Below are 13057 nucleotides of genomic sequence, written 5' to 3' on the forward strand. Positions count from 1 at the left end.
ATATAAAATATCCAGACTGACAAACTGTCTCCGCTCAGAATCGTTTTTCTTATACAATTATTTGAATTCAAGTTTAATACAATCCATTATACATTGACCCACTTGTATTTTGTCAATAATTGAATTTTAAATACTTATAAAAAAAATTGTGACTATAGATTTTTGATTTTTTTCATCTGCCTTTGAAACAATAACCTAGGAGCCTTCTATTAAATTTTCAAGCTTTTTTACCCAACAAAAAAAGTTTTATTGAAATTTATAGAAAAAAAAACTAAAAAAAAATTGTAACTGAAAATGTCCGGAAAACGCTCGAAATAAAGTCAACATTTCATGTACCTACGGTAATTTGTCTAAGAGTTGCACCAAAAACCAAAATCGATTTTTCGAAAACAGATTTTGCGTAAAAATTCCGGTTTTTCTTTCATTTTTCTCGGCGCTTTTAAAAACTACTGGGGAATTTTTACTTTTGCCCTCCTCCCTTCCCCCATCCAAAGTACCAACTAGATTCACTCTCCTATCAGAAAAGATACTGTTGAAGAAAATTCAAGCATTTTTACTGTCCTAAAAGATGATGACATACACAAAAAAAAAAAACACATCATTGTAAAATCAATACATTCATTGCTCTGCTCAGAATCTAAAATGCTCATTAATAAATAATAATATAATATTGTCAATATACCATTATAGGGATTTCAAAATTATGAATAAAATATAAAGACGCATAAATATAGAGGCAAAAAACCTCTAAATAGGTAAAATAAAAATACCTTGAAATAGATGTCTATGTCATCTAGCATTAAATAAAACTTACCAAGATTGATATGGAAATACATGAACTTACGAGCCCTGATAATTACTCTATTCTATTGTTGGTTGGTATTGACTCAAATTAATAACAATGATATAATTTATTATATAAATATATACCACAATAAAATAATTAATTAAACCCCCCTACTGTATTAGTAATATTAAAATAAATTACTACAGTAGCGATATTAATATAATATAATAAAATGTACTCGGTAATATATCCTGACAAACCATCTCGACTCAGAATCATTTTTCATAATTATTTATCATTAAATTTAAAACTATTAAATAACAAGGTTGTGTACAATGGACATATTTTACTGTACAGCGGAGAAGGCGGTACCAAGTTATTCACTTTTTTTTAAGTTTTTCTTATTCATGAAATTTTTTTAAAATATCCCAAATCAAATATATTATGAATTGTTACATTGTGCATATTAAACGTCACTGTATAGAAATACCACATTACAAAATAAAATGCCTGTAAAAAAGTTGCTGTTGAAATTATGTAATTAAAGAAAAATATTTTTCTTTTTATTCTTTTATTTATCAATACTTTAAAAAATATCATATACAATTAAATAAGAAGGATTTATCCATTTATTTAATAGGTTAATAGTAATCACCAAATGTTTTTATGCTATTGCTTTAACAGTACAAGTGTACGTTATAAAATAAAAGGTATAATGGATGGCTCATCTTAACAATCATCAAATGATAGTTGGTCTTGCATTATATGTATTACAATTTAATATTTACATAATTTTAGATATGTAACACATTAAATAGTAATTTTACTTTTCAACTAAATAGGTAGGTAGTATACTATTATAAGTTATAACACATTAAAATAAAGTTAAAAATAATATTTCAGACTTTTAACTGAGTTATAGTATTAACTATAGCCACAATATATTAAGTTATACATAAAAAATAGTAGTAAATATCATGCTAACAAATATCTAGACTTGTGTCTAGACTATTGGAAATATAAAAATATTTTTAATCATCAGCATTTTTTTAACAATAATAACATACATGAAATCCAAAAATTAAAGAAATGATTTGGCATAAATGCATTAATACAATCTATTTGAAGTGATTGGTAAAATTTAATTAATACTGAATACTTAATTTAGCTTGTATGTCATCTAGAATTTGTTGTAATTCATCGTCATCAAATCTACCTTCCAAACTGGGTATAAGTGATTTGGCTTCATCGGCGAGTTGTGGGCATAAGTTACCGATTGACGCCAGTTCAAACTTGTGTAATTTTTTGCCGGCAAGTAAGTTCCTTACGGCAACAATGGTTTCTTTGTTTTTGAATTTGGAACACTGTTCTGTGTAAGTCAAAGTTTTGTTAAAGACTTCAGAAAATTCTTGTTCTTCCTCCGCACTTTCATTTTGGTTCTTGCGAAATTTCAACAACATATTTACCTAGGATCGAAATCAGATTATTACACTTGATGGTAAGATGTATCATTTATAAGTAAAAATGGTATACCTACTTCGGAAATAAGCAAGGTTTCAGCGTTTTCAAATTCTTTGGGAAATTGCAATAGCGCTGCGTCTTCATCTACAGCAGCGTTCATATGTTGAGCCATGATAGTGGATATGGTAATATGTGGTAATATGGTATTATATAAAATTCAACAAATTATTCGAAGAACTTAGTTATTATATTATTATTTGTTAATTGTTATAGAGCCGCAAAATCTCAAAATGTTAACAATAAACAGTAAACACTAAACACTTTAAACGTGTAGAGACATAATTGATAACGATATCCGATGATATGAAATAACTCAGTGTAGCCAAAATGAAATTAATCAGCAGAATATTGCTTGAACCTTTAATCATTATTATGATAAGTATTTTAAATTTTAGAGAATTAAATTAACTAAATTACTATAAAAATGTATTTCATAATAATTCATAATAAACATTTGTACAAAAGACTCCTTTTTCACATATAGTCATGTAATTCACACACACACACACACACACACACACACACACACACATACACACAGACTGTTGTCTGTTACGTGCGGCCCCGTCAGGGATCCAAAAGATGATGATTGAAATAAGCTTGTAGTCAATTTGAATAGTAAAATGAAATGGCGTATTATTATAACAATATATTAATAGACTCTTGTCGGCTATGGGTACATCTGAATGTGCCGTGTTCTTTACCCTCCTATAAACGATTTCGGCTCCTTTGATATGGTCGCCGGCCGGTATGTGGAATTTGCAGGTGTCTTGAGCGAGGTCATCGTAAAGTTGTTGCGGATACGCCGCACGGTCCTGTCGCTTATAGTGCTAATTAATTTCTATTCGCCGAATATTAGAAGGTCGTTTGGTTTGCAATTCACAAATAATATGGATTTATTTATTCAAAGTTTTATTTAATTAACTGTAGTATAACGTGATATTATGAATATAAATGTGAATGTGAATGCCGTTGCCCGCAACTACACGACACACGCACACACACACACACACACACACACACACACACACTCTCTCTCTCACGTAACGTTCGCAAATTAGGCGAAAGTTTACTATATCTATAATATAATATAGGCAATTTATGATATTTCATCTAAAATATTGTGTGTAAAGCGAACGCAGAACGCCCAACACCAAAATGTATAGGTATTAGGTAGTACTCGATGATGACGTTGTCAATTGTCATGTCGATAGGAATTTTATATTTGTAGATGTCAGCTGTCAGCATAATGAAAAACTGGTACCTCTATGACTATGTATTCTCGAAAGCATTTAGGTCATTACTGTTGAAATAGCAACATTAAAACTAAATTAAGAATATAATATACAAGGTAATAATGCTATAGTATGCTATAAACTACCTACTAAGTTATTTTACTTTTAAATAGTATGAACAAATTTCAATTTTAGTCAATAACTCATAAAATATAAAATTTAGGTAATATTGATAGTTAATACACAGAATAGATTTAATCAATTCTGTGATCAATATTCCATAATTTATTGGTGGCTGTTGCATTAACATTAATTAATAATTAATGTAGGAACGTGGTTTCTTCTGATCATCTGTGAGACTGCAGTGGCAGCAGAAAACTGAAAAACACAACGTTTTATGTAATATAATAGTATTATTGTTAAACAAATTGTATTATAGCGTATTTCTGCGTATACTGTTTCAGAAGAATAATTAATTTATGTACTTAATAATATGCATTTAATACTAGGTACTAGGTAGGTACATACAATATTTTGTTTATTACGTTACAAAGGCGCCAATATCAATGTTAATATTTGATTACTAATATTTACTAGGGATGGGCCGATACCACTTTTTACCGATATCTGATACTCCGATATATGCTGCCGATATAAAACCGATACCCGATAATATATGAAAACATAAAAATAACATTTTTGACAAAAAAAACATGAGCCGATACCACCATAAAACCGATACCATCAACCGATATAATAAAACCAATACCCGATAACACAAATATTACCTAGAAAAGTGAAAACATTGATTATTATTTAATATTTATTAATGGTAATAAATTCTTAATTATTTTTTAATAGCTATCACATGTTTGTTGCTTATTTTTCAGTCTTTAATACTTTAATATTAATATTTTATTATTAATATGCTGATCTATAGGTTTTTTTTTTTGGTATCGTTTGAAGTATCGGTTTTTTTTTTTAAAACCACTGATATCGGACGATATCTAGTATCGGTTCTAGTATCGACCCATCCCTAATATTTACACAGTATACATAATTCATATACAAATCTATTTACTTCAGAGTTTATATTTTAGAATCAGATTAACAAAACCCAATATAACGCGTCAACGTGGCCAGTAACACTATCATTCACTTGTGTTCTTGACTCTTGTAACCTAACCAGTATTTAGTTATATAAACCAATATAGTATAAATATATATATACATATATATATATGTTTATATAATCTAGAGGTTCCCCTCACGGCCTCACCTAGGGAGATTTCTCGCTAAGCTACTGTATAGCTTATATCAAGTATAAAAAAATACAAAAAATACTTATCTATTTGATTTATCTAAAGATTAATTCCATTTATATATTATCTTCATCAAGATAATATTTTGGTTATCTATTTTCAACACTGGCAAGTACCCACGAATAATATAATTAAATTACAATACAATAAATTAAATCGTTATTTTGGTAAGTCAAAAATAAAAACTGACAATGTCCGTAAACAGCTCAAAAAGTGTCAAAATATTTTCAAAATTTTATGGTGAATAGAAAATGAAAATATAAACATTCATTAAAATTTCACGTATATACATTCATTTGTTTTAGAGTTACACCAAAAACCGATTTTACGTACAAATTCTCGTTTTTCATTAATTTTTATGTTGTTTTTCCCGGCGCTTTTGAAAACTATTGAGAATTGTTAATTTGATACATTCTGTCAACATTTGAGCTTTAAATGCTTATTAAAAATAATCTTGATTCTATTTGTTTTTGATATTTTTAAACTGATACTGTGACTATAAGTGTGACAAGCCAAGAAATACATTTCCATCGACCTTAGTTCAAAAAAACTAATAAAAAATCAACTATTAACTGTAATATTACTTGGTAAGCATATTATTCTATGATATTATAGTGGTTTAAGTAATTTATTTTACTATTAGGCATTACTCGCATAAGTATTACAGCATAGGTATAATTAAATTTTTGCCAAAAAATTTCACTAGAAAATGTCATTGTATGTAGGTAAAAAATATAATAATATATTTTAAAAATGTTGGTAAGTGGATGATGTTGCTCTGCTGTACAGTAGGTTACAAGAGGGTCACTGTAATGGATGGTGTTAAATTTTAATTCAATAATATAATATCATGGTATAAGAAAAACGATTCTGAGTGAAAACGGTTAGTCGGCCTATGATATTACTATAAGTATAATTGATGATATTATTGTGATTAAAGTAATTTATATATAACCTATTTACGTGGAGCGTTGTTTTAAATTTTCAAACCTTAGCTATAAAAGTTAAACATTTTATACATTTTTAACTACAAAGTAATTATTAAATTTTAAATTTGATACATATTGTCAAAATTCGATCTTCAAGGTTTAAATGCTTATAAAAAAAATTGTGCATATGTATTTTAATATTTTTCAACTGCTATTGTAAAAATATACCATGAGCCTTCCATTAAACTTTTACGCTTTTTTACCCAACAAATAAAATTTTATTGATATTTATAGAAAAAAAAAAATAAAAAATTTAAAACTGACAACGTCCGTAAGCAGCTCAAAAAGAGTCAAAATATTTTCAAAATTGTATGGTGTATAGAAATTGAAAATATAAACATTCAGTAAAATGTTCATGTATCTACTACAGTTATTCGTTTTTGAATGACAATAAAATAACAAAACCGATACATGAGAAATCGAGTGAATATCAAATGTTGTAAAAATATGAATTTCAAACGCTCATAAAAATTTAAATTGACTTTCATGCGGACATTTTTTTTTGATAAATGTAGACAAACTTATGAGGAATCTTGTATTATATTTTCAAATCTTAGATTTAAAAAGAACATTTTTTATGAATTTCTAACTCAAAATAATTTGTAAATTTTCGTCATTTTTATGTATTTTGTCAATATTTGAACTTTAGATGCTGATAAAAAAAAAACTGTGACTAAGGATTTTTAATTTTTTTCATCTGCCTTTGAAACAATAACCTAGGAGCCTTCTATTACATTTTCAAGCTTTTTTACTCAACAGATAAAATGTGATTGATATTTATAAAAAAAAAAACTAAAAAAAATGGTAATTGACCGTAAGCAGCTCAAAATAAGTCAAAATATTTGGAAAATGTTATGGTGTATAGGAAATGCAATTATAAACATTCAGTCAAAATTTCATGCCCCTACGGTCATTTCTTTTAAAGTTACACTAAAAACCAAAATCGATTTTCTCGAAAACAGATTTTGCGTAAAAATTTCCGTTTTTCCCTAATTTTTCTTTTGTTTTTCACGTCGCTGTTGAAAACTACCGGGAAATTTTTACTTTTGACCCCCCAAAGTACCAACTAGATTCACTTTCCTATCAAAAAAGTTACTATTGAAGAAAATCCAAGCACTTTTACTGTCTAAAAGGTGATGACAGACACAAAAAAAAATAAAAAAAATAAATAAATAAAAAAAAAACACACATCATTGTAAAATCAATACATTCATCGTTCCACTCAGATTCTAAAATTTATAAATTTATAAAATGTAAAATATTTATACTCGTTAATAATTTGCTAAAATTTAAAAAGTGCTCCGACCGATGTAAAGTAATCTTGTTAACTTAGCAATAAACTAGCAATTGGGTTAATTGCTTAGCTTATAATTTACAGGTAGCAAGACCGTTGGTAAAGGATTTCTTAGGTAGGTCGACAAAATAATTAGACTTTGTTGAAAAGTTAAGTTGTATATTTAAAATTCTTCTTCATAAAATACTCTAAGTCCAAATTGACAATTTGTTATGCTAACTCTCGTGAAGGTGCTCGTCTGTACTATGGTGAGACACGTCTAATCTACAGGCCGTTTAGGGTCTGGTTTTATAGGGCCTCATCCTCTCCTAACATCCCCCTGGTCAATCGATATATCCGTAGACCTCACAGGACGTTATTCAATTTATTATCTATACATTCCCACGCCTGGTTACTCCAAGAATCGTATCCTCTTATTGTATTTTCAATATATGCTATACGCCATCCGTTAATATTTAGATACTGTGCATTATTTATATATATATGTTATAAGTAATAACCATATGACTTAATGACATTGATTTATATATTTAAATTAGGGCATGAACCAATTGCGCCTAAAACAAAATTTGTGTTTTAGGGTCAGTCTACCAATTGCGCCTCTTATATTTTACGGTTAGTACACCAATTGCGCTCTTTATATTTTATGGTCAATATACCAATTGCGCTTGTATTCAAATTAACCTAGCGGCTACCTTCAGATATAAAAATATTGTTGTTCGATCTAATTCCATTAACATCAACATAAAAACACCAAAATTCTTAAATATTAAAAACGTTTTTATTGATCAATAATTGATTACTGGTTATAATATTATATTTTATAACAGTATCGGGAATTTTATCAAACGTCGTGTTATTATTATTGTAAAAATGTTTAAATGTGAATTATAATACTCCCAAAAATCATTTATTTGTTCATATATATTTTTACTATTTTTATAATTACAATTTAATTTTGAATAATTGACGATCTAACTTGTGATCAGTGTACCTATTCGTTTATTTTTATTATATTTATAATTACAACTAACTAATAAGTTTTCCTTATCCTATATTATTTTATTGTTTAATTTGAAATAAACTTATTTATTTATTAATATTATATTATGTAGACATTTGATACTTGGCGTACTTACCAGAAAATATTTTTTTAAATCAGCATGTTATTATTGACCAAATGTATTATTTTACTGTAGTTGCCCTGCTATTAATATAGCCATCTTATTACTTTATGATTTAACCACCTATTATTTTATTTTAGTTTAGGCCTTATGGTCAACACGTGACTAATAGGTCATGAGTTAAGTGCTGCCCTTAATTCATGTGCGGTAAGTAGTGCTAAGGTAATACAATTAACAGAAATATTATAACCTATTATACAGAAAAACCAAAAATAAGGAACTTCACATAGTTTGTTTTAAGAAATTACGGGTCGACATTTTTACAGTCGGCATAAATTATATTTCAGTCATCAAATACTTGATCTCAACCCCCCGTAAAAATCGTATAACTCCGGTCGAGCATTTATTATAATATAATTATGTAATATACTCGGTAGCTTGGTACCTACTATCGTAGTACTGATAGTAGATAAGTGGCTGCCAAGATATTATAGTTGCAGGTCGCAGACAAATTTGTTTGATGTTGTAGTCGTGGTTGATAATAAATAAAAGACAGTTGTTGTTTTATTGTGAATTTTATTATATTGTTGATAATTTTCTAAGTCCAAAATATTGTTGTACAGAGTGGCGTGAAGGTACTTGCACTAATTGTCGCGGTGATTTTTTTTAATTCATGTATTTTTAGTGCATATTTGTGAACTTTTTAATGCATTTTTAGTGCATGAAAGCATGTTTATCTAAACATTTTTTGGGGCATATACTGACGACTTAACGAGCCCTGGTAATTAATCAATAGTTTAAAATAAATATAAAAGTTTGGAAAATGGCATTGTATATGCAAAACAGCTCAGTCCCCACGAATAATATTTTTGAATTACGTTTAATTATCTAACTTTCGTCCAAATCTAAATTCTAATGTCTATAAGAAAAAAAGTGGATAACTATCTGCTGTACATTAGGTGTCTAGAGGAGTCACTGTAATGAGTCATTACTAATGACTAATGGATCTATTAAATTTGAATTCAATGGTTTGAAATACGAATACAAATACTTTGTATACGAAAGACAATTCTGAGCGAAGACGGTCTGTCAGCGGTCAACGTATAATATCACTAAGTAGATTTTATAATATAAATAAACTAATGTAATTAAAGTAATTAATTTTACTATTAGGTATTGCTATTTCGATCACTAGACTTTCGACCACTGGTCAAATATACATATTTTGAATTAATTATTTAAAAAAAGTAATAAGTATTATTAGGTAAAAAAAAAATTGTAATAAAATATTTTAATAATTGGTAAGTATTATTATAGATATTAGCATAAGTATACTAGATGGTACTACCTACTACCTAGTACCTACTATGATATACATACGGGCTACATCAATAAAAATACTAGATAAAGAAAATCTAATCATTATCTTTACTTCTATCAAAGAACCCATTCGACCACAAAACATTCCGACCAAAAAATAATTAGATCGCATGACATTTCGATCATTTTTTTTCAAACACTAAACCATCGACCAAATGACTCGTGCCGGGTATTACAATAGTACAGTACCTACTTATAGGTTAAATTGTTGCCAAAAAAAATGCATTTGAAATGTCATTGCACGTATAAAACAAAATATAAGTACTTGTCAGAGGATGTCAGAGGATGTAAGAGGATGTCAGCGCACTATTTGTTTTCTCTCTCTGACCCACGCGCAACATGCATAAAACGCATTAACGCAGAATCATTTTTTCTATGTTTTTAAGTAATCTTGGAGTAAAATCACCTATTACAAAAAGATAGAGAATAATATTTTTGAGGGAATGACATATCGATTTTATATTTCATTGTTATTTGACTTTGTATTCGACTTTCAAAATAAACAAAGAATGTTGTAAATTTAAATTATGTTTAAATTGTTTTGGTACATTATTTCGACAAATCGATATGTCATTCCCTTAAAAATATTATTCTCTATCTTTTTTGTAATAGGTAATTTTACTCTAAGATTACTTAAAAACATAGAAAAAATGATTCTTCGTAAATGCGTTTTGTCTATGTTGCGCGTGGGCCAGAGAGAGAAAACAAATACTGCGCTGACATCCTCTTAATCAGAGCATATTTTAACATACAAAGCACGTTGTAGTGATATTTGAATGCTACCCAGTGGTAGGTGATCTTGCCACTGACCAGCACATTCTCATAACGACCAATGCCAATGTAAATTATTATGTATATAGAGTCTATAAAGCATATAAAACTATTTTAAGCTCTCGACTCTTGTATAGTTTATCCCATATTATGTAATAAACAATAATATTTTATTGAATGTAGAACAACACATACTCACATCCACTTAATTATAGCTTTGCCGGAATTGTTTATATATATTGATATAAAATACGAATATAATATTATATAGATGTAATACGTAAATAATACACGTAATTTTAACAATGTTATCAATTTCTTCGGAAGTTGTCGGTCGTGATCGTCTTCATAAATTGAAGGCTGGGTGAGAATAACGTGCTATGTTACTACATATTATCTGATTTTCTACTTATTTGCGTCCTGTGCTCCTGATGAATAAGACACGTGACCATATACAACTGTACAGGTAAATTTTATATTACGTTTATACAATTATTCAGGAATATTCATATTTCATAGCACGGAAATACTTACACTCGTATAGTATGATGCCTACTCGGGTGTACGGATCACGGATGTACCTACACCAGTGGCGTGTGTGTATGCTGTGTAGTGTGTATGCACAACGACTATTTCAGTATCTTATAATAGTATAATATTTTATGGATTATCTTCATAGTTGATTGTGATTGTCGAATGATTTTTATGATTTGTCCACAACACCGCGTTAAATTCGGTAATACCTCACTATATTATAGTAGGCGATTGCTTACAGATACGACCATCGTACAGACGTACAGTGACAGTTATTTATATACTTTATCGATAATATCAATACCTAACAAAACATAGAACGCTCGTGGCCATCGCGGTCGTGAACTCGTGTACTCATCACTCGTATATATCGTTTATTCTGCCGCGTACCCTTTTTATTATTGAAAAATCGGTTATATTGATATAATATTAATATATTATGCCTCAGTAGAGTTCAGTAAATAAACTATAAACCTACATTAAAATTGTTAAGATAGAAGAGTTGATTTGATTTCCCTTCTATGTTCCTTTCGTAGACAATTTTATTGAAGTGCCACCCAGTGAAAATTACTTAAAATATGCTCTGAGTACTTTAAAAGTTTAAAGTACCTACCTACCCACTGCAGGCCACTAATAATATTTATTAAATTACAACGCATCATTTTAAAATTAATACATTCATCGCTCCACTCAGAATCTAATATTGTTAATAGGTAAAGTATTTAGAGTTTTAGGTTTAATTACGAACGACGGATGAGGAAACATTATATTACATATTTACATTTGCATAATATGCTAGTTATAACACCAAAGAAACTATAATTTCCTATAAATAATAAAATTATAAAATATCCAGACTGACAAACCGTCTCCGCTCAGAATCGTTTTTCTTATACAATGATATATTATTTATATAATACAATTCATTATACAGTTGTAACGAACCCAATAATACGCATACTATATTATTGTGATCGTTTCGCCTTATGGTGTAGCATATAGTAATTTAAATATATAAATCAATGTCATTAAGTCATATGGTTATTACTTATAACATATATATATAAATAATGCACAGTATCTAAATATTAACGGATGGCGTATAGCATATATTGAAAATACGATAATGGGATACGATTCTTGGAATAGCCAGGCGTGGGAATGTATAGATAATAAATTGAATAACGTCCTGTGAGGTCTACGGATATATCGATTGACCAGGGGGATGGTAGGAGAGGATGAGGCCCTATAAAACCAGACCCTAAACGGCCTGTAGATTAGACGTGTCTCACCATAGTACAGACGAGCACCTTCACGAGAGTTAGCATAACAAATTGTCAATTTGGACTTAGAGTATTTTATGAAGAAGAATTTTAAATATACAACTTAACTTTTCAACAAAGTCTAATTATTTTGTCGACCTACCTAAGAAATCCTTTACCAACGGTCTTGCTACCTGTAAATTATAAGCTAAGCAATTAACCCAATTGCTAGTTTATAACACAGTGACCCACCTGTAACCTATAGTGGTAAACTGGTGCCGTTGCTTCCTTGTTAGATTGGTTCTGGTTGTGAGTGATAATGTAGTCTGGGGATTTTTTTTCCGGGGATTTTTATTCCGATTACCATTAATACGTAATGTTAAAGTATTGATGTGTTTATGATTTCATTTTATTTTGTGTGATGTGACAAAGGTGATATTCAAGGTGTCATTCATTGTGTTGTTTTTACCGAATGTCTTGATCTTAGGATTATTGAAGGGGTCTTATAGGATAAAATAATATGAGTTACAACGGTGTTGTCTGGTGCCGCTGATAATCGATTGTGTTGTTTTTACAAAACGTCTGATAATAGATGTGTTGAATATTGTATTTTATGCGTTGCATGTGTCACGTGCAGTGTGTAAAAGAAGTGCGTATATATCACCCCACATTCCATACGACCAGTCGCCACTATAAAAAAAAAACCTGTGGTTGTGGTTTTATTTAAGTATAGAAACATTATAATATATTACAGGTCTGTCGTCTGTGTTACTTATATTACTTGAATCATCAATTTTAAAATGATTTTCAACTAATGCTTTTACTCAAATTTTTTTAT

At 28.9% G+C, this 13057-nt stretch overlaps 1 protein-coding gene across 1 annotated transcript; it reads right to left on the reverse strand.

The window, feature by feature from the left end:
- Nucleotides 1–1341: 1341 nt before the first annotated feature.
- On the reverse strand, nt 1342–2587 carry LOC132948678 (DNA-directed RNA polymerase II subunit Rpb4-like). Its single transcript, XM_061019260.1, has 2 exons — nt 2325–2587; nt 1342–2253 (listed from the first exon to the last, which is right to left on the reverse strand). Exons 1-2 carry the CDS (start codon nt 2418–2420, stop codon nt 1933–1935), a joined length of 417 nt encoding a protein of 138 aa, XP_060875243.1. The 5' UTR covers nt 2421–2587; the 3' UTR covers nt 1342–1932.
- Nucleotides 2588–13057: the final 10470 nt, after the last annotated feature.

The sequence above is a fragment of the Metopolophium dirhodum genome, chromosome 7 (genome assembly GCF_019925205.1).
Source record: "Metopolophium dirhodum isolate CAU chromosome 7, ASM1992520v1, whole genome shotgun sequence".
NCBI lineage: Eukaryota > Metazoa > Arthropoda > Insecta > Hemiptera > Aphididae > Metopolophium > Metopolophium dirhodum.